Consider the following 23,577-nt stretch of genomic DNA (forward strand, 5'->3'; position numbering starts at 1 on the left):
TATCTTTCAGGGTTAGTCTTCCAATGTGCACTGACTTGAAAGGAAAAAGTTAATGCTCCAAATATATTTAATGTCTTACTACATATAATAATAAATCAACTATATTCCTTTTTGGAGGTGAAAAATAATGTCATCACCTTTTAAGTTGTTGTGCTTATAATTAGGTTACACAATATTATTTTCTCATTTTTTAAAAAACAGCTTCTCATTACTTAAAAAAAAAAAAGCCATCAGCTTATTTATAGTAAAGCGGAGTTCTTCTCATTTCCTTACCACATTATCATATGCTGTGGGTGAGCAAAGAAAGATAAAACATGAAATTCTGAGATTTGGAGCAGCACAACTTAAAGCTAAATGGAAGAGAACTTCGGAGCCAGGAACGCCTGGAGTTGATGTCTTACCTTGCCATTTAATCATCGTGGAATCTTGGGCAAATCTCTCAAATTCCCATTTAGCAATTGTTAGCTATTTTAATATTTTTTACAGAATTATTTTCCTCTGCGGGATATTCCCTTTGATTAAAGCCATCAGCCTCTCACTCATTCAGCAAATAATTCCTGAGCATTTACTGCTGCTAGACTCTACTATTCTACGTCCTGGGAAGCAGCAGTAAATCAGAACTAACGAGACTGTTGGTCTCACGGTTTATATTCTAGCTTGGGAGAGACAAGCAATGTCCAAACAATATAATGTCAAGTGGTGTAGTAGGTTAGCTTGAATGGCGGCCCCCACCCCTGCAAAAGACATATTCACCTGCTAACTCCTGGAAACTGTGAATGTGATTCTACTTGGAAAAAGGGATGATATAATTAAGGACCTCAAGATGAGATCATCTTGGATAATCCAAGTAGGCTCTAAATCAAATGACAAGTGTCCTATAAGAGACACACCAAGGAGAGACACAGAGAAAGGAAAGGCCTTGTGAAGACAGAGACAGAGATGACGCAGTGGAGTGATGTAGTCACAAGCTAAGGAACTCCAAGGAGTCACCAGAAGCTGGAAGAAACAAGGAGGCACTTTCCCTAGCGCTTTCAGAGGCAGAGCAGCCCTGCTGACACCTGGACTTCAGACCCTGGCCTCCAGAACCGTGTAAGTTTCTGTCACTGTAAATCTTTGCGGCAATTTGGACAGAAGGCATGGAAATGAATATAAACGGTAATGCATGACAATAATAAAATGGGGAGGTTAAACCAGGATTCAAGTTGGGATTACTTTAAATAGTGGGGTCTGGAAGGCCCCCCTGAGGAAGCATCATGTTACCCGAGGGTGTGAGAGATGGGTATTCTGAAGGTGAGGGGGCAGCAAGTGCAAAGGGCCCAACCTGGGCATGACCTCGGTGTGTCTGAGGACTAGAAAGTCTGTGAAGCCAGAATATAGGGGATGTGAAAGGGAGAGAGGTGAGGAGATGATGATACTGCTGGTAGGGGCCAGATCCCTTAGACCTCCTCCTGCAGGGCCTTGTAGGCCCAGGGAAGAAGTCTGGATTTTCCAGTTGAAACCTTTTTCAGGAAGATTTTATAGTTAAAATGACCTACAGAAGAAAGGGCATTAAGCATATTATTAAATTAGTAAATACGAGTCTATTCTGAACATTCTAGTAACTGGATAAAAAAAACAGAACCTTTATAATCTTATTCACGGAATCCAACCCCACCGTTCTATACTATACGAATAATAATGTCACAAATAGCATCTGTGAAGTCAAACACCACAGGACACAGTAGAGAATCCTTAGGGGGATCCTTTATTTCATTCACTTTCTCCTTACAAGGTGAAATTTCAATCTGTACAGGTTGTGTCTGCCAGTTCAGTCCACAGCTCAGAATATCACCTTGTCCTCATTCCATGGTATAAGCTGTTCTGTGGGGACAGGTCCGAGGGTCGTGGATTCACTGGACTGGATGGGACATGATCCAGAACTCCGCTCTGTTTGGCTTCCCAAGGATCCCACCACCTCATTCTAATCAGTGATCATTGAGGAAATGCATTGTATTCCTATTCACTATTTCAAAGATCAGGCCTACCTCACTGGCATATCAAGAAAGTTTTCTCAAGTATATTTAGTGTTCATCATTTTACTATAGTTTTTCAAATGTCTGACATTCATCTTTTCTCTACCTCTAAATTCCTTTCTTTTTTCACATTATCTTTCTTGATTGCTTTTTAATAGAAAAACAAACAAAGACATGGATTTATTGTGCATATTAGCAGATTCATACTGGAAAATGCATGGAGGTTTCATACACACCACTTACAGTAAGGAACAGCTCAGAGTATAAAGTCGAGAAGAAAGAATCTGAAATATTAGACTTGTTCTGAAATAAGCTTACCTAGGATGATACCACTTTTGCTTAATCAGAATTTCCCCTTTCCAACTATTTAACAGTGGCAAATATAAAAAAATCTGGTAGTGAAAATACATAGCAGTCACTTCGTATCACTGCCTCCCCCAACCCACTCAACTTCTGAAGAACAGGGGTTTTTCAAGTTTTCTTCCCCTTTAAGTTTTAATGGGGGGAAAAAAAAAAACAAAACTTTTAAAAAGTCATGTTGTACCAAGATATCCCCAGAGAGAACTGCAATTTACCAAGGTTTTCATGTGTTTTGAGAGAAATCTTACTGAAAGAATAGTGATGTCCATTTTCCAGTAAATACTGAGCGAAAAACAATTTTTATACCCCAATCCGAGGTACAAACTTGCTTTTTGTGGGAACACAACTGCTGTAAATTAGACAATTGTAGCAACAATCCAAGACAATAACAGAATGCCTATGACAGTCTGCCATATTCTGGTGAGTGTCTATCAAAGCTCATCATGATTTTTTGTGAGATCTTCCCCATAATTGGTAGCTTGGCTTCCAACGAACATGTTCCAATTCTCCAATATTTCCTCTTTAGTTAGCTTCTCATCCTATAGAAGAGATGAAAGAGCTCTGTCACGGAAGCTCTGATAACTGTACTAGTTTAGCATGATGTTCATGTCATTTCATTGATTTGCAATGTTTAAAATACTATATTTAGTAATTCAGAAGCTACTGGGCACCTCCTTCATCTACCATGACTGCACTGCAAAACTCCAAACTGGAACAGCCTCTTGCTATGAAAACTGTGCTAACATGCGTCAGGGAAGTCCCTGAGTAATTCAGAAGCTAGAATCCATTCGTGTCCACAAGCAGTGTTGGTCTTCCCAAAATAGGCCCTCAAGAATGCCACTTCCCTCTTATGGCCTCACTGCCTAACCTAACTATTGGCATAACCTGAGAATTTGGGGGCAATCAGCAAAGCGGGGAATAGGCAGGAAATTTTTCTAAATTTATTGATTTGTTTATTTGAATGTTTATCAATAGATACCGAAGTACTAGGCATTAGAGCCAGAAACCTGAGTTTGCCTGAGGATGTCTGGGCTTTAATGGGATGGGCTTCCTTGTTCCTGACACATCACAGATGTTTGATAAATATCTGGTGACAATGAATGGATAAATAAGCTGATCCTAGGGCAACACGGGGTATACTTCTTAAATCGTGTCCTGCCCACAAAGTTCTGCAGTCCTAGCAAGTGTGACTTAATGTAAGTCTGTGGCTCATAGCTGACTTTCCAGGAAAGTTCGGGCCTAATAACTTTACTGTGGGTTATCATGGTATTAGCTCAAGTTTACAGGCCTCCACAAGAAGGAAAAGTCAATAAAGACATGGTGACATGGGTCAACGCTATCGCCGAGAAAAAAAACCAAACCAATCTTATGTAAACTGTCTCCCTTCAATCAGTGATTCCAGAAGAATGGGAAATACCTTGTTTTTGTCTGACTCATATACCAGATGCCTGGCCTCAGCCTGTGCATGATCATAATCTTGAGGGAGGATCCAGTGGCGAATCTCATCTTTGTCCAACTTCCCGTCCTTGTTCAGATCCCGGAATTCGTTAAACTGCTCCCGTTCTGATAAAACCCAGTCTGGCTCAGGGCCATTCTCCTCGTGGGAAAACATATCCGCTAGAAGGGAAGGTTGTTGTTGGTTACAAAGGAAAGTGGGAAGGTAAATCGCCCCTCCCCGCAAAAAAACTTGACCTCCTGAGCTTTAGGAAAGGCGATGACCAATCCAGAGACCTAACTCAAACAGCTGGTAGGCAGTTTCTTGGGGATAACGATGCAATAATTTATTCATGATGAAGGCCACGTGGTGGAGTAGAAAGAACCGAGTTTAGAAGCCGAAAGATAAATCCCGGCTTTTGACTTAGTTCAGTGACTGAGCCTGAAGTTTCCTTGTCTGTAAAATGGAGACGATAATTTATAAATCACGGGGCTATTATGATCAAATATGCCATTTTGACGTAAAAGCCCTCTACAATCCAAACTGGCACTACATAAGCGAAAACTAATAATAATGACTAACAGTGAACACTGTGGTCCAGATACTGTATAAAGTGCTCTACAGACATTTTTCATTTGATTTTCACACAACAACCTTACGAAGTGAGTGCTGTTATAATTCCCATTTTACAGATGAAAACAATGAGGTAAAGTCTTACCCAATGACCCACAGCTCATATGAGCTGGAGGCTGCACAGGAACATGGCCACTCTGCTTTCAACCCAGAGTCTCAGCCACTGTGTTTAGTACGATTGTTCATATCATTTCCAAAGGGCTTTCACTTGTCATTTTATTTCATTCTCATAACAATTCTACAAGATGGGTCATTATCCCCATTTTACAAAATGGCAAGGAAAAGAAAAAGGAAACGTTTTTGCATTGTGTGTGTGTCAGTAGCTCTTGGAAAAGAGAGATACTCTGCAGGCAGTTTCTCTGTAATGGAAGCAGAGCTTGGAAATGTCAGGTGGTGAAGGGAGCAGGTTGTAAGAGAAGGAAAAAAAGAGACAAGACCCTTGACTACACGGTAGACCCCTAACTGACATGTCTACATTGTTTTTGAGAAAGAGTTTAATATGTATTAGCTAATTCAAGCTTCATCGAATCCTGCAAGAATGGGCTAACTTTTTTTTCCCATTTTACAGATGAGGAAGCTGAGGTTTAAAGCCATTACATGATTATCCCAGGGTCACACAGCTAATTGGTTGAGAAGCTAGGGCTCCTAATTCCAGTGCCCTTCCTACTACACCCCCCACCACCCACTTTCCACTTGTCGCCTCCCCAAGAAGTGAAATGACGAGTCAATACATTGGGTTCCTCTGCCTGTGAGTCAGTACGTATTTGATTTTCAAGCGCAACGCCTCCACCTCCCTCTCTCTATTCAGTGTAAAGAATGGGATGCTGCTTCTAGGCAAAGCCACTCAAAGAGTTCTGCCCCTGACTTTGCACCACTTCAATGTACAGTTCCGGAGGGCTGGGCAGAGCACACACTTTCAATCAAAAGCACTACATTGTTTGTTTTAACCATGCAGTCTTTGCTGTCAGTCTCATTTCATCCCCAGTGCCATGGTGAAAGGTCTGCGCCTCTGAACGTGACCTCGCATGTGGACCCAGCAAGAGGAAGGCACTACTGCTTCCTCTGATGAGGGAGCTGTCAGCATATGTCATTCTATCAGGGTAGTGCCACCAACATCACTTTAATTACTGTGGCGAGAGTTACGTTGTCTGTTACCAATGACACACGAGGAACAGTGTTCGGCTCACGATCAAACATAATTTCTAATGATTAGAGGAAACTCTGCTCTTCATTGCTGAAGGCACTTGTTCTTGTGTCTGGGGTGGCAAAGTAATACAACCACAAAACCAGAGACAGACAGCAACTCGGGCTCTGGGTTTTACATTTAAAGGTAATTAATGGCTTCGATTAAAAATCTGTACAAAAATTATACATATTTCATTCCTCTTGTCATAGGTCAACACCTAAATCAAATGATTTTCCAGATTTTACTTTATCGAGACTTGGGAAAAGAGCTGCCATGAGAAGGGAGCCTGCAGCTGGAGCCATGTGCCATAGCAGGTGGTAAGGATCAAATGGAATTGCCCTTGTTGCCTGCTCTGGTCCTTTCCAGCAGGGGTTGGACTGGGGGGATTTGGAGCTACCAGGAAGCGCTCTAAACAGCAATGGTGGGTTCAGACCCAAATATATTAATTTGACTCTATGGGACTCCCATCCTTCGGTTGGGAAACGAGGGGCACAAAATGACAATATTATTGGGCAATTGTGCACTCTGTAAAACATTTATCTCTCTAAGAAGAATGCCTTTCTGCAAAGAGCTCAGACACATAAACAGTTCTGTTAATCACAGCTGCATCTACTCACACCTTTTAGGCCCCATTGAGCCCGTCCAATTTTAGAGTTTTTGCCCTGACACTGTCTCTTCTATCTTCACTGTAAATCTATGGGATCTCCAATGCCCTTTTGCAAAGGTAAAACCAGGCAGTGTGACGAAGGGCACCTCTCAGAGGCCTGGGGCCAACTGTTGGCCAGCCTTGTGTAGGGCCAGCCTTTTCCACTGAATAAGGTCTAATAATACTTCCCTGATACTACACCACTAGGGTTGATGGGACAAGCAGGCTGGAAGTTCACAGGAGTGACTTACAGACTTGCAGCTGTTGCTAAAAGAGACGTCTGGGGAAAGTAGCCAGACGTGTGGGTGGGGGGGCATGTGGCCCAGTCGGGAAGCTGAGCAAGACTCTAGGTCAGCACTCACCAATATACTCATCCTGATCCACAAACCCATCCCCGTTCTTGTCGATGTCCTCCAGGGTTTCCTAGGAAGCAAAGGGTGAAACAGAATGCAAGATGGCCATGTGCTCTAAGGAAGTCTGAGAATTCTATTGTCCTCCTTTATCCAGCTTTTACGGCTGAATGCTTGGTGACTTCTGGCTCATCTCCTTACTTCCCTGGGAACTAGTTTCTTATTTGTAAAAAACAGGCAATAGTTTCTGTTCCTAATCCCCCACCCCAATTTCAAGAGCAGAACACTTTCTTCAAAGCAAGATGTACCTGTAACCCCAGAGGTACTCTGATGATATCAGGCCCTGCCAGGCCAACCAACTCCACCATCCAACCAAAACACCCACTGGGGAACATGCGAGAAAACCAGTTTGAGAACCACTGGATTACATGACCTCAAGAATAGACTCCAGTGCTAACAGGACTATGAATACTGAGTTGGTGTCAGAGAAATGTGAAACAGTGGTCAACTCAAAAATAAAAGTATAACTGATTTTTTAATGTATTATGCTCTGTATTTAGTATACTTGACCTCTTATTTACATTTTTTGGATTGGGTCAATAATTAAATGAGTTTACTGTTCATTGGCACAGCAACTCAGAGGCATCCTGGGCCAAACCAAAGAGAAAACCTGAGAGCAGAGAGCCACTCCCAAAGGCTCGTCATCCACTGTGGATCATTCCCCACCTGCACTGTCCTCTGCCACATTAGCTATCACTACCTGGATGGTGAGTGGTAGAGGAATGATTCCTGGAGCCACCGCCCAGTCCTTACAGTCATGGCGATCACGAGGATGAAGCATGAGCTGACCCTTCCACCACCTGGATAACTAAAACCATCTACAGCTCGTGTAAACAAAAGCTCTAGCCATCTGTTTCCCAGGATTGAAACAGTTGGAACTGGCTTGGTGCATCTGCCCAGGAAAACAGGTGATGGCATTTATTTAATTGTCATGGAAAATGAAGACATTTGGGACCCAACAAGACACTATGGAAAGCAACTACATTCTGAGGCCTTACAAGCAGAGTCACTCCTCAAAGCCTAGGGCCTGATCCACCCACCCTCCAAAGACCTACCCCCTAAGGGTAGCATCCCTTCCAGCCATAATTTTTACTTTACATTTCCACACAGTTTTAACAATCCAATTCATCCCATTTCTTACTCTTTTCCCAAGTCCCTTAAAACTGAAAAATGGGGCAGAGACTAGCTAGTTGCTCACTTAAGCCATTTGCTCTTTCCTTTTTTTTTTTTTTTGAGACAGAATCTCACCCTGTCGCCCAGGCTGGAGTGCAATGGCACGATCTCGGCTCACTGCAACCTCCGCCTCCCGGGTTCAAGCGATTCTCCTGCCTCAGTCTCCCGAGTAGCTGGGATTACAGCTGCGTGCCGCCATGCCCAGCTAATTTCTTTTCTATCTTTAGTAGAGACAGAGTTTCACCATGTGGGCCAGGCTGTTTTAAACTCCTGACCTCATGATCCACCTCCTTGGCCTCCCAAAGTGCTGGGATTACAGGCATGAGCCATTGTGCCTGGCCCCTATTTGCTCTTTCTAGGCACATATCTAAACTGTATTTCCCAGCCTCTTCATATCTAGGAGGGACTAGTGTAACATAAGAGAAGGGGATGTGTCATTCCCTGGGCAGAACAGTAAACAAAGACTCTATCTTCTCATTTCCTCTCTTTTCCTTTGTCAGCCAGTTGGGTGTTGCCAGGATGACTTTGAAGCTACAAGATGGCAGAGCACAAGCAGGAGTGCTTAGAGGAGAACTGGGTACCCAACTGTGCTCAGAGAATAGCCTGGGAGGTCCATCTGACTGGAACAAACTTTGCTACTGTTAAATGGCTATAACTGGGGGCTATTTGTTACAGCAGCCAGCCTGACTTGACTAATTTACTGGGTAGACAGGTATTCCAACAAACTCTACTTTGGAATCCTTCTCCAATTCCCTTCAGGCTGAAAAATGTTCTCTCTTTGGAAGAGACAAGATTTGGAGGCAGTTTTCTCCCTGGTCTTTTCCCAGCCCAGGCCCTTCACTTATCTTACCAAAACCACAATTTCCTTCATGTGTTCAAACTCTTCAGGATGCAGAAAGGCAGTGAACTCCTCCCGCGTAGCTGTCAGGTCACCATCGAGGTCTGCAGCTTTGAATCTTCTCTCGTCACGTGGCAGCATCTTTTTAAAGGTGTGATGATCTGAAGAATCATGAAACTCCGCGGGGTTTCCTGCAGGATGTATATATGCAGAAACGTTTTTCAACTGTGCTGCCAAGAAAGGCGTTTCCTGCCAGATCACTCATCCTTCATGCTCAAATGGTACACACAGGGAAAAAAGGTCCCGACCTACTGAGTTCTTTAAAACATTTTATGTCAGAATGCCTCTAATATCAGTTCCCTCAAGCCACCCCGTAATCTAGGCCTCAGGGCATATTAGGGGAATTATTGCAAGTGGTTAAGAGTGCGGGCTTTAGACTATATCACTGCCATACTTCTCTTTGCAGAACTCTGCTTTCATCATCTCATTCTTTGATCTAGAACATACAGAGGTTCTTTGGTACCCAAAACATCTTGTCTCAACACTGTGCCTGGCTTTCAAGATCTCCCCGATTCTGGCCGCGTGCGTGCATCTTTGGTTCTCCTCGGGCCTGTTTCTTGGCCATCCTCACCATGCACCCAGCAGGTCTGCACCCCGTACCTCTGTAATCTCACTTCTTCATTCTCCCGGTCTTGTTCGTCTTGGATCCAAGCCCTTCCCATTACTGCATGCATTGCTGCATCTTTGCCCCTCCAGTTGACCCACCTTCTCCAAATATAAATCCATTCTCCAAGGCCCCAGTTTCCAAACCACCCATACCAGGAAGCCTTTCCTGACTGCTCCGGCCCGCTCAATCCTTGCTATCTGGAATTAGGCAGCATTTTGAAAGTGTACCACAGACACACTTCCCTTCTGCTTTCTTCTCCGTGTGTGCCTCTGAGATGAAGTTGAGATGGGGTCGCAATCTAAGGGATTCTTTTTATTAGCCCTCATGGTCCTTCCCTCCCACCTGTAACTTCACTCAGTGTAAGGAACTCAGTACATTCCGAGTTTGCAGAGGAGGGTGTTATACAAGCATGTTCTACTTAGGAGGCTGTGACATCTCCCTGAAGGGAGTGGATACGATGAGAGAGGAGAGAGTCTACAAAAAGCTTGTGACCCGGGCCCCCGCTGTGTCATCGCTCCTGCAGCACCTCTTACCCAGGTAGTAACCATAGGTGGCTTGTTTGTATTCTTCCCAGGAAATTTTATCATCCTTGTCCCTATCATAATCCTTCCAGACTTTGGCGACATTATCGAAGATGTATCTTTTCTGCACCCGTTTGATCCAGGTTTTCAGCTCCTCAGTAGTGACAAAGCCATCCCCATCATTGTCGATTCGATCAACAATCTTTCTGCAGTACAAAAAAAAAGAAAAAGAAAAAGAAAAGAAACCTACACACATGCACAAGGCTATTATTAAGGCTTTGTGTGATGCTGGTCCAGCAAAAGATCAAACACCTGCACAATCTAAAATGCACAAACAACTACAACAGAATCAATGATCTAAGGAGGCTGGAAGGAATCTTCAAGTTTAGGCTTTCACAGTTGATGTGCTTTCCCCCGACCAGTGCCGATGGCAGACACTGCTAATGGATTGTACCCCTCTGTCCTGATAAAACTAGAGGTGCTCTCAGAATTCTCAGCACTGTGCTCTGGTGATGGCCACTACCAATGCATCAGAGCTGATCTGTAAGATGAAACCTATTAATCTTCCCTGCTGTAGTCCAACAGCCTCATTTTGGAGTAATGGAAACTGAGGCCCAGAGAAATGGAATAACTTTTCTAAGATTACACAACCAGTATTTGGCAAAACTGGGGTGAGAATTCGTGTCTTCTGGCTTAGGTTCAATGCAAAAAGTGGAAAATTGTATGTAAATCAAAAGATAAGTGGGTTTTGTTTTGTTTTTTTAAATCCCACCACGGTGGACGCAAAAACTTGACACTTAAAGCAAGAGGACACCAGATGGTGGACACAGCACAAATGTCAGGGCTGAAGGAGCCTTGACATCATGGAATCTACTCACGAAACTTGACCAGCTGATCCGCTCTAGGAACCTTAAACCCTTTGCTCTTAGGGTAAAGACTCCTATACCAGCTCCACGGCTGGCCTAGGTTTCAGGAACTTCCCACTGAACTCCACTGAGGTACCCTAAATGCTAGCCCAGAGCAAACTTCAGGCTGGGAACTCACTTTTGTCATCTCTAGATCAGACGGTCCCAAACCAGGATAGCATTCCGGTAGGGAACTTCAAAAGCACCCCCAGGCTATTCCCAGTGTTTAAAAAAGTTTCACCCTTGTAGTCCATTTACCTGGGAGGAGGTCATACAGGCTAACTCTAGATTTCGTTCTTTGGGGCTGGAATTCTATCAGCTTCAGTGGCAAAACTTTCTCACTTTTCAACAGACCTTCTGATTGGCAATTAAGCTTTGATTAATAAAAAGTGGGAAACAAATTCATCAGTAGTTTGACAGAGAAAATCTCCTATAACTTTTTTTTAGGTGGGGGGAGGGTGTACACGAGACGGGGAGGAGTGAATAATCAATGTCTCCACCTCCTACCTGAACCCAAGAGCCCAAGCTCCTCTTTCTCAGGAAGGTGTAAACATCACTAACAGCTTGAAAGTGCCCCTTCATTTGCACGTTTAACAGGCCTCATTCCTAAAAGATAGGCTGGACATGTGATCCCAATGCTTCAGAAGGCTGAGGTGGGAGGACTGAGGTAGAAGGCCAAGAGTTTGAGAGCAGCCTGGGCAACATAGTAAGATCCTGACACCACAAAAAATTTAAAAATTAGCCAGGCACGGTGACACATGCCTGTAGCCCCAACTACTCAGGAGGCTGAGGTGGGAGGACTGCCTGAGCCCAGGAGGTCAAGGCTGCAGTGAGCTATGATTGCACCGCTGTGCATCATAGCCTGGGCAACAAATCAAGAACGTGTCTTAAAAAAAAAAAAGACTAAACCACTAAACTTCAAGCGTCTTCAGGCTTCTTCCCCCAGGAAATCATAGTCAGACACAGCAGAATTATTTTAACATTGTGCGGTGTTGAGCCCAGGTATGTGCCAAGCACTGCTCCAATCCTGGGGACACAGTGGAGACATGCCAACAGGTTACCCAAAGCCAACTGGGAAACAGAATCTCAGGCTAACGACATCAGACTACAATCCTCTTTTGTGGAAAGGATAGCATCTAGTCTATGCCAAATAAACATCTAGGACGTAGCTCAGCCTGACACATAGTAAGCACTCAATAAATATTTGTTGTAAGAATAAATAAGATCTTAACCTTCTCTTTAACAATCTCAAATGAGATCCTGGGAAAGGCAGCTAGGGTGGAGATGAAGCCCAGCACTTCCATCAGAACACCTGGATCCCCGTCCTCCCTCTGGTCCCCATTATCTGCGTGATCTTGGGCAAGTGTATTGACTCCCTGAGTTTCTCCATGTGTAAACTGAACACCTACTTCACAAGGAATGTTGTGTGGAATAAAGGAGAAAATGCATGCCTTTCCTCACTAAAGATGATAATCTAGATCAGTGGCGGATGGTAGCTGCTACACAGAAGCCATTCAAATGTTTGTTGCATGAATAAATTAATGAAATCAAGGTGTTGATACAAGGAGCAAACCCAGACCAACTCCATCATCATTTGTTCTCAACACCAACAGGTAACAGAATGAGAAAAACCTCTCAATAGGACCTATTGCCACTTGGAGATACCCTGCTAGCCGCCAAACAGGGCTGACCAACTCTGCTGCAGAGGATGACTGACACATGGGAATAAAGGTGTCAAGAGAAGCCAGATATGGGGGTCTGTATGTGAAATCATTCAAACTTTAAATGTGGGCAAGTAATTTACACTGTGTGGCATATTTGTGAATGCATGCAGCCTACGGGTTCCCACTTTGCAAACCTCTGGCCCAGGTGTCTTTAGGGGCCTTAGAGCTGTCACATTTTCAAGACTGACAGGTAATGGTGACAAAGTTGCCTAGATCCAGCCACACTCATTCCTCCTCAGCCCAATCATGGAGGGGACCACTGAAACAAGCTGTGGACAGAGGGGCAGCTTCTCACACACAGCCCCATCCCAAACTGGACCCATAATTTCCAGCACCTCCTACCCCGCCTCTACCCCAGATTTAACCTACAAGCGAATGGTGCATCCATCACTCATCTGGTGGCTCAGGCCAGAGACCCAGATGTCCCCTTGATTCCTACCTCCCTCCTCTCCCCCTTGCTGAGTCAAGAGCAAGAGCTGCCAGTTCTACCTCCCACTGGTGTATAGATACATCGCCTCCTGGAATCCGAAGAGACCAAGCCCCTTTGGCATTTACCCCCTCTCCCCTGCCACTGGTCTAGTCTATACCTCGATTATGTTCTTTGCGTACTGCCTCCTGCCAGCCTGACTTTCCCAGTGAATTTTGGGGATTATGACATTTTGACAACGTACAGGATAACATATCTCCATCTCACCAAGGTCCTTCCTGCTCTGTCCTTGGTTTCCCCTCCATTCCCACCTCTCATTTCCCTTCCCTGCCCCTTTGCAGACTCACCACCCCTCAGGCCCCAGAACACTTTTCAAACCCTTTAGAAATGGGCTGTTTTCTCTTCAGGAAGGCCTTCCCCTGCTGTACACCTGGCAACCTCCAAGTCATCCTACAAACTGATCAGGTGACAGCCCTAATCCCCTCTCTCTAACCTGCAGCCCTGGTGGCTCCTTCTCCTGGATGTGCTCACCATAGGTTTTATAGGCCATCATTGCAGCAATTGTGCATAATGGCTAGTTTGTGCTTCTCTCCTCCACATTTGCTTATAAGCACTTTGATGCCTAGAGCATAAGGTTTCATCTTTGTATCTTCCAGTTGTCTAAACTGGGGCCTGGTACACAGTAGCCATTCAAATGTTTGTTGCATGAATAAATGAATGAAGTCAAGGTGTTGATACAAGGATCAAATCCAGACCAACCCCACTGTCACTTGTTCTCACTATAGGCTGAACTGTCATGATGAAGGCATTAACTGGAAGCTGTAGGACCACACCTTATAAAGTTTTCCAAATCCCAAAACCTCTCCCTGCCTCCTCTCCAGTGACAATGTGGCTACCACTCAGGGCTCCAGAATAAATCAGTCTCCAAGTGCCTCAAAGCAATACAATTGACTGAACTCATCAATGGCCCCCATTGTTAAGTCCTAACCGAGAAGAGAAAGTACTGTGCAAGATAAAAGGTAATTGTTTGGAGGTGACTTTGAAGTTCAAAGGTCTTGTTATCAGAGCAGGCAGATGGTGCACCTACACAATAGGTATAATTATCCTCATATTCCAATGAAACACTTTGGCCTTTGGAGGGCCCCAGGAGCACAGGGATGGCTGTGTTCTCTTTCATGTGGCAGAACGTGAAGATCCTCCACCCCCAGGAATCAGGTTCAGGGAGATCTGAGACCTGGTGCCCAGTGGACAGGACTGCTGGTTTCTTCCCCAGCCCTGCCTCCATCTGGGACCAGGCTGCCTGCTGGGTCCTCTGAGCAAGGACCAGCAGATATCTCCACACAATGCCCAAGTGTCTCCTCAGGGGGACCCGGGGAGGGTGTACTGAAATGTGCCAAAGTTTTGTTTCCCGGGTTTGGTTCCTGACTCAACTGCCTTTAACAGCCCAAGTGAAAATCCTCCACCACCAAGAGCACCCTCCAGCTTTTTGCCCCCAACAAATCAGTTGCCAAAGAACTGAGTGCTTATGCAGACATCTGCTGCCAACAGAAACGTTTCAGGCCACCCGTTTCCATTCCTGCTCCTTCGTGTTTCCAATCGGAAACTGCGTGTCCCCGGATTTTTGTATCCCTACACTAGATTTTATTTTTTATTATTTTTGAGATGGAGTCTCACTCTAGCCTTGGCTGGAGTGCAGTGGCGCAATCTCGGTTCACTGCTACCTCCACCTCCCGGGTTCAAGCGATTCTCCTGCCTCAGCCTCCCAAGTAGCTGGGATTACAGGCGTGTGCCACGACGCCCGGCTAATTTTTGTATTTTTAGTAGAGACGGGGTTTCCCTATGTTGGTCAGGCTGGTCTCGAACCCTTGACCTCAGGTGATCCCTCCGCCTCGGCCTCTCAAAGTGCTGGGATTACAGGAGTGAGCCACCGCGCCCAGCCTCCTTACGATAGATTTACAGGGCGATTAGGCAAAAGGCAAGACCACCTGGCCGAGACTAGGAAGCAAGCCTGTCACTCGCCTGCCCCTTCATCTTTTATCCATTCATGTTCATCCCTGAGACCTTCTTAACGAGTGTCTCAAGCCCTTCTCGCCGGAAGTGGGGGATCAGAGAGAAACTGCGAGAGGGTAGGGAGGAACTCATGTCACTAACAGGCCACTGTGGACAAACTCTTCTTTTGTGCACTCTCTCCCTTCCCTTCTGATGCAACCCGGGGGAGGGGGCGGGCCCTCGCCGTCCTGGCTACCGCGGCCGCTGCCACGTTCTCGCCTCCCCGCGAGAAACCACCCAGGCCGGGGCGCGGCGGCGATCTCCACGCTGGGGTCCCGGGGCCCTCCGGCAACTCAGCCTGAGCCCCGGCGCCGAGTCGGGCAGGCCCCCGCCCTCGGCGCCGCGCGCGCGATTTCGCTTTCGCTTTGGCGGTGGTATCCCGCGTGGCTCCCGCCCAGACGGCCCCTGGACACCTGCGCCGCCCCCCGGGGGGACCTGGCCGCGGCCTCACCCCAGCCTCTCCTTGCTCTCGTCCGGGGTGAGCTGGTCGAAGGTCTTGGAGTCCTCCTTGCCCAGGAAGGCCTCGTGGTCGTACTGGAAGCTCTGGTTGTCCTCAGGGGGCCGCTCGCCCAGCTCCGAATCGGGCCGCACCACGCGCTCCTTGCGCACCGTGGGCTTGGCCCGCAGAACCCGCGGCGCCAGCACCAGCGCCAGCAGCAGTCCCAAGGCGAACCCCAGGCGGCGGCCACGGCCACCGCGCGCCATCGTCCGGAGGAGAGGGCGGCCGGGAGGGAGGCGCTGAGCAAGCGACAACAGCGGCAGCTCGGGAATGGGGGCTTGGAGCGCGGCGACGGCGGCGGGGCTGGGGCCGGGGCCGGCGCGGAGGAGGGGACGGCCCAGTCCCTCCGCCAGTGCCCGCCCCGAGCCGGAGCAGAGAGGCGCGTCGGGGCCTCGGGCTGGGAAGCTGCGGGCGGTCCCGCTCACGCGCCCATTGGTCGCTGCGCTGCCGGGGGAGGCCGGGGCCGCGGAGCCACGTCGCCAGCCGGGGTGGTGGGCGCGGGGCTAATGTTTCGCCTCGGCCCCTCCCCGCGATCTCGTTGCTAGGGGCGGGCCCGGGCGAACTGGGCTGGGGACTGGAGAGCTCGGAGGAGGACTGGGAAGAACTTCTTTGTCAAGCAACAGATGTTCAGGATAAAATTCTCTCTGACTTCCTACAGTTCCGGAAAACTGTAAGGAAGGAGGCACTGCCCCTCCTCAACTTCCAACTGACCCCTAGACCCTGCTCTAAAATGTGCTCTCAAACCCAGTTTAACCCCATTTAGCAAAATTTGGAGTCTGGTTACAAACGCGAGCCTGGAAGGAGACCAAGACGGCTAAGTCCCCTGGAAACGAGGGTCCCACTGTCAGTCGTCAAGGAGGGTCAAGCGGGAAACTTCTATATGACCGAGAGTCCCTCTAAAGGGAGCAGTACCGTGCGTTCCAGCTGCCAGGGGAACGCAGGCCCCACGCTGGTAGATAGTCCTGTTTCCCAAATGAAATCAGGATTTTAGATTTTTATGTTTTATTTCTAAATGTTGGCAACTCATTTTACAAAAGCACTAGTTGGATCCAATCTTACCTGTATTCAGGTGGTAATGCTACCAATACAGATATCTGTCCCATCAGACTTTCTGCAGTGATGGAAGTGTACTCTATCTGGTCTGTCCTGTAGGTCGTGGCTGTTGAGCACTTGATGTGTAGCTTAGTGTAAGTAAGGCACTGAAATTTTAATTTAAATCTAAACTTAAATTGCCACACCGGACTAATGGCTACCCTTTGGACAGTGCAGGTCTCCAGCAGTCTCAGCCTTTTGAAACTCATTGAAAGCCATGATCCTCTTCCAGAAAAATGCACATACAGCTACTGACACCGGTGCTTGATTAAACAGTCGGAGGATTCATGGATCTTTTGAAGCCCCACCTATGAGCCCCAGGTTAAGAATCCCTAGAAGGCTGGGCGCGGTGGTGTCTCATGCCTGTAATTCCAGCACTTTGGAAGGCGGAGCCAGGTAGACCACCTAAGGTCAGGAGTTCGAGACCAGCCTGGCCAATATGGTGAAACCCTGTCTCTACTAAAAATACAAAAATTAGCCGGCCGAGGTGGCAGGCGCCTGCAATCCCAGCTACTCGGAGGCTGGCGCAGGAGAATCGCTTGAACTTGGGAGTGGAAGGTTGCAGTGAGCCGAGATCATGCCGTTGCACTCCAACCTGGGAAACAAGAGAGAAACTCCGTCTCCAAAAAAAAAAAAAGAAAGAAAAGAAAAAGAAACCCTAGAAAATTGAAACCATAGTTGAACCATGACAGCTAGATAGCTGTACTCCCAGAAATTTCCTCCATCTTGCCCTGCCTCCCACCTCCATCCCTGATGTTTTCAAAAAGGTCTGGGATGTGCTTCTTGCCCTTGCAATAAAGATGTCGTTGCAGCATAGATGCAAGTCCCTTTCTTGTGACGCCCTCTTTCAGTCAATTAATGAATCATTACTCTCTTCCTACTCCAGCCTAAGCACTGGACTGGGTGCTGAGGATACAATGGGGAACAAGATAGTCATGGTGTCTGTGTATATGAACAGATGTTTGTTCGTTCATTCGTTCCATAAACAGCACCTGCTAAATATCAGGCTATGCTGGATTCTGGCTAACTGAGATCCGTGGATCATAAGTCAGCATGACAAGGTCCTGTATGAGCTAGCAGAGGACAGCTCCACATTTGAGGCAATGTCTTTGTGACCCTGTACATCCCCACTGGCTGGCAGTGAGAGCTGGGAATCCAGTCTTTGAATCCCCGCTTCCCTTCCTAGTCCCCTTCTTTTCCTTGGATCCCCCGCCCCGCTTCCCACCAGCTGACTTTGCATGGGACAAGAAGTACTGTGCCTGAGACCAGACATGCTTCCCACAGCCAGCCTCGAAGCCTGAATTTCTAGCAATAGAGGAGCATTACCTTGGGCGTGTAAGAGCTCCCTGCTGAAATGCAAGTGTCCTAAGGTAGGCGGCTTAGTACTTTCTGTGCTCATCAGGCAAGCAGGATATGAATTGTTGAGTGAGTGATGGAGAAGGAGGAGTGGGAGGAGGAGCAGGGAGAAAAAGATCGGGGCTAGAAAAAGAAGGGGACTAGGAAGGGAACGGGAAAGGGAGTGGAGACTGGTGACAGTTTTTGCATATTCACAACTTTGGCCACAGGCTGGCCTGGGTCCCTGGGATTGGTCCAGACTCTCCGAAACGGCATATCTTTTGCCCTTGTTATAGTTGGCTTCCTGCCAGACACTGGTGGTTTCCAACAGTTAGACTGTTTCAGAGGTAGTCTTGGCTCCTGTGGGAATTACCAGAGAATTTTAGCACTGCTGTGAATCCGGAAGAATTTACATAATTTCCCGTGGGCTTGCCTACACTTTTTTCCTTTATGTTTATTTTCATCTCTCCACCCTACCATAAGAGTTTAAGTCCTCCCAACCAAAGGACCAGGAAGGGTGATAGGACAGAATAGTCAAGGTATTGCATTGTGTAATTGCTTTCTTTCATTTTCAAAGTTGTTTTGCATCTCCCCCCATGTGTATGTTTGGAAAGAGTGACTAAGTGCATTGTCATGTCTTAGGTCTTAGGTTAACCTCCATTCTTGATGAAGCAGAGGAACCAGAACAAGAGAAGTAACATTTAGCAGAGGGTTGAATCAGTGAAAAGGAAAAGCGAGTTTCTAATGGGTAAACTGATCAGCTTAGGGTATGCTGGTCTCCTGCATCTGGCTGAAAGTAGCGCCATCAACTACAACAAAAATCCAACCAGAAGTTACTGAAACAAGAAGAAAACTTTAGCATCTCATGTAACAAGAAGTCATGACTTATATCAGTTTTAGATTCATTAATGCCAGTGGTTTCAGGACATCATCAAGGAATCAGGTGTTTTTGTTTCTCTCTCAGAAACAGTGGGGGAAAGGAATGTTCTCTCCCTTTCTTTGAAAAATAAACTTTCCCAGCAGACTTTCTGTCATATCTCATTGCCCAGAATTGTGTCATGTGCCTATGCCGGATCCAATGACAGGCAAAGGGAATATAAATTCCATGATTGATTTCACCAAATCAAGACTCACTCCTAGGGACCGGAAAGTACTGTATACAGCATCCTCTGAAGCACATGATTAGAGTTTTGTGGGCGAGGAAGAACAAGCCACATAGCTGTGTCTGCCACATGTTTAAAAGCAGTTTGAGGCCGGGAGCGGTGGCCCACGCCTGTAATCCCAGCACTTTGGGAGGCCGAGGGGGGCAGATCACGAAGTCAGGAGATTGAGATCATCCTGGCTAACACGGTGAAACCCCGTCTCTACTAAAAATACAAAAAATTAGCCGGGCGTGGTGGCAGACGCCTATAGGCTCAGCTGCTTGGGAGGCTGAGGCAGGAGAATGGCGTGAACCCGGGAGGCGGAGCTTGCAGTGAGCCGAGATCGCGCCACTGCACTCCAGCCTGGAAGACAGCGAGACTCCGTCTCAAAAAAAGAAAGAAAGAAAGAAAGAAAAGCACTTCGAGCATCTCTACCTCCCTCCTGCTTCTCCACCATTCAAAATTACATGAACTTTTCACGTCCTAACTCAAATGTCACCTTCTCCATGAAGTTTTCCCTTATGCCTTAAATCAGAATTAATTATTTCTTCATCAATATGCCCAGAGCCTTTGTATCTCACATACTTTTCACAGTCAGCTTTGTATTAATTTTTCTTCCCTCCTAATTCTGAATTCCTTGGGAGAAGTGATCACAGCTGATTCATGTCTATGTTCATCAATCCAGGGCCTAGCATGTTTACTGCTTTCTGGCAAAAGTGGATCGCCATAAGACAGATTTGTTATGAGGCCAAGACCATATTCTTTTGGCTCACCACTGTATACTCAACCTAGCATAGTGCCTGGCTCATAGTAGGTGCCCCTAAATTATCCTGAATGAATGATAATAATAGCTACTAACTTCTGCTTCTGGTCAAGATGGAGTGAAGGAGGGACTGGATTTATCCTCCCATTTGAAACAAACAAACAAACAAACAAAATATATGAAACAACAGTTTTCAAGACACTGGACACCAGGCAATGAACGACATTAGAAACAAACTAGTTGAGTCCTAGGATTACCCCAGAATTACCTTGGCAGAGTTGCCAGGTCACTGTGCAGAGAGAGAGAACTAACATGGATTCAGGCCGACTCCTGAAGCTGAAAAGACAGAGTTGAGTGTCCACAGAGACCAAGTCAGCCATGGTTCTACAGAGAGAGTTCCAGAGAGAAGACGGCTGCTCAGAGAGAGAATCCCAGAGCTCCACAGAGGATCCCCTTGGCCATTCAGCAAAGTGGCGAACAGTGCATGCATGTGAGGCTGAAGAATGAGCCATCTGAAAGGATTAGAAGGAACAGTGGGTGCCAGGCATGGTACCTGTTCCTACCAGTCAAACTGGAAAAACTTATCATTCATGGGGCACTGGGTACTTAGTAAGGTCTTGCCTCAGTGGTTGGGAATAATTAACCCTGGACTGAGCACTGCTCCAGAAAATGCCTCTCAGAGCACAAAGGCAAGACCTGAAAAGCTAAAAAAAAAAACATACAGGGGAAAAAAAAAAAATTCCAGCACCCAATAAGGTGAAATTCACAATTTGTATTATCCAATCAAAGACACAACAAGGCAGAAAAACACAGCAAGGAGAATAATCGGTCTGTAAAAACTGACCCAGAACTGACACAGATGTTAGAATTAACAGAGAAGAACATTAAAACAATTATTGTAATTGTGTTAAATGTTTTAAAAGTTCAGAAGAGCCAGAGAAAATACAAAAAAGACACAAATTGAAAGCCTAGATATCAAAACTTTGAAATCTGGGATGAAAAATGCACCATATAAGATTAGCAGAAAGTTAGACATTGCAGAAGACACTATCTTTTTACTAATTAAATAGTTTATTGAATAAATATAATAGCAAAGAATGCATTCAGCTGCTTTCTAAAAAATCAATTTTAAAGGCCTTTCTATTCAGGCTAATGATAAAGGCAGTAAAGGCAGATGTGCTAGTTTAACATAATTGGCTTATTTCATACAGCACTTTTATCTTTTAGTCCACAAGTATATTATTAAATGATAGAGAACATCTAATGCAACCATTTCCATGGGAGTAGGAAATACATTTCTAAGAAAGAAAGATGTTACAGATCCCATCTTTTATACCCACACCCACAGTCTAACTCTAAAGAAGATAAAAACCAATGACTTTCTTCACAAGAGCTCACAAATAATGTCACTTTGCTATCAAAATCTGTATCTCTGATCCATTTTGAGCATTGAGACAAGATTCAAATATTCCCAAAGAAAGAAACACAAGGCATATTGGGATCATGTATTCAGCAACAGCGAGCACTGCATCCAAAACTATCTCACTTAGGAATGAAATAAGGTCAGTCACACGCGTGGACATCTCTTCTGCTGTAGTATCATAGAAAGTCTCAGTGTCATGAACACTCTATTTGTCTTCTTCAGTAACAGTTTATATCCACACCTTTCCTCCCAAGTTAACCCCCTCTGCCAATTCTTCATTCTAATTGTGTGCTGTCTCACTTATGATTCCACATCCTAAAGTATGTCAATGCCATTTCTGAGTGCCATCTTGCCATCAACTGCTGCTGTCGACTCCTGTGAATACAGTTTTCACAATTGGTAGGTAGATCGCAGTTTGTAACCAAAGACACTCATTGTTCATCCATCCCACGAGCTGACAAGTCATTAGTGATCAGAAGACAGCTTGACCCTGATCAGAAATCCCTCATGCTAACATCTTTTTCCTTCTAGTCCATATCATCATGCAGAGCAGGAACTGTGAAGTCCCTGGCGTGCGTTTTCTCAGTGAGCCTGCTCACCTTGCATCTTGCACTGATAAAAATCACAGCCTGTGTAGTGGTCAGGGTTTCGTGGAAGTCACAAAGCATATCTAACTTTCATTCTTACAGTATTTCAAAGAGAAAGGTAACAGTCATTTAGTTTTCAACTTTCTTTTGTTAGACATTCATTCTGTTAAGCCTACTGATATATTGCACCAAATCTTAAGACAAAGATCACTTAAGAAAGAGATCCCCCAGTCTTTACAATCAGAAGAAAACATTAATGAACTCGGAGGCAGAGCAAGAGAAACTGGCCTAGGTAAAAGACTCAGATAAGAATGAATTTTAAAAATAAAAGAGCATTAGTTATCTCTGGGACAAACTGAAATTTCTGTCTTCCTTGAGTTGCTGTGCCTACTGCAGGAGGGAGGGGCTGAAGATGTGTTGGTAAATAGAGTCTCCAGGGAGGTAGGACTATCCCACTGAACCCAGGAAGTGGGATGTACCACCTGGAATTATATATATAATTAGACTCTGTGAAGGGGAAGCAAAAAATATACATATTTGAAAAAATGATGTGAAAAAATCTCCAAACTTTATGAAAATTATAATCTGCCGATCCAAGAAGCTCAATAAACTCCAAGTTCAAGAAACATGAAGAAAACTCCACTAAGGCATCTCATAATCAAATTGCTTAAAACCAGTGATAAAGGGAAAATCTTAAAAGCAGCCAGAGAAAAAAGATAAGTTAGGAATCTATTGTCAGTGTAACAAAGATAGCAACTTTGATATCTTAAAACAAGTTATTTTTATTTCTGGTGCTATTGACTGAACTGTGTCGCCCCAAGTTTCATATGTTGAAGTGTTAACACTCCCTCTCCTCTGTCCTCTGTGACTGTATTTGGAGACAGAGTCTTTAGTAATTAAGGTTAAATGAGCGGGCACGACAGCTCATGTCTGTAATCCCAGCACTTTGGGAGGCTGAGGCAGGAGGATCGCTTGAGCCGCCTGGGCAACATGGAGAAACCCTGTTTCTTTTTTTTTTTTTTTTTTTTTTTGAGACGGAGTCTCACGCTGTTGCCCAGGCTGGAGTGCAGTGGCGCGATCTCGGCTCACTGCAAGCTCCGCCTCCCGGGTTCCCGCCATTCTCCTGCCTCAGCCTCCTGAGTAGCTGGGACTACAGGCGCCCGCCACCGCGCCCGGCTAATTTTTTGTATTTTTAGTAGAGACGGGGTTTCACTGTGGTCTCGATCTCCTGACCTTGTGATCCGCCCGCCTCGGCCTCCCAAAGTGCTGGGATTACAGGCTTGAGCCACCGCGCCGGGCTGAGAAACCCTGTTTCTACAAAAAAAAAAAAAAAAAAAAATTACAGGCATGGTGATGCACACCTGTGGTCCCAGCTAGTCGTGAGGCTGAGGTGGGAGGATTGCATGACAGCATGTGAGGAAATTGTGAGAAAGTGGCTATCTGCAAGCCAGGAAGAGAACTGTCACCAAAAGCCAACCATGCTGGCACCTTGGTCTCAAACTTTCGGCCTCCAGAACTGTGAGAAAATACATTTCTGCTGTTTAAGCCACCCTGCCTGTGGTATTTTGTTATGCCAAACAGAGCAGACTAATACACCTGGTAATTATATTTCACAGTTGTCCATGGCCCTGGTACACCCAGGTTATGTGTAGATGGAGAAGTGGATACCAGTTGAAAGGGAGGGAGCCTAAAAATGCAAGAAAGAGAGGGTAACTGATAAAGCACTGTCCTAGATCTGTAGAGCCCTTTG

The 23,577-nt window shown here is 45.8% G+C and overlaps 1 protein-coding gene across 1 annotated transcript; it reads right to left on the minus strand.

The window, feature by feature from the left end:
- Positions 1–1,725: 1,725 nt before the first annotated feature.
- LOC105471505 (reticulocalbin 1) lies at positions 1,726–15,820 on the minus strand. Its single transcript, XM_011723995.3, has 6 exons — positions 15,438–15,820; positions 9,894–10,087; positions 8,706–8,884; positions 6,635–6,695; positions 3,790–3,989; positions 1,726–2,911 (listed from the first exon to the last, which is right to left on the minus strand). The coding sequence occupies exons 1-6, from the start codon at positions 15,689–15,691 to the stop codon at positions 2,804–2,806; spliced, it is 996 nt and encodes a 331-aa protein (XP_011722297.1). The 5' UTR covers positions 15,692–15,820; the 3' UTR covers positions 1,726–2,803.
- Positions 15,821–23,577: the final 7,757 nt, after the last annotated feature.

The sequence above is a fragment of the Macaca nemestrina genome, chromosome 12, assembly GCF_043159975.1.
Source record: "Macaca nemestrina isolate mMacNem1 chromosome 12, mMacNem.hap1, whole genome shotgun sequence".
NCBI lineage: Eukaryota > Metazoa > Chordata > Mammalia > Primates > Cercopithecidae > Macaca > Macaca nemestrina.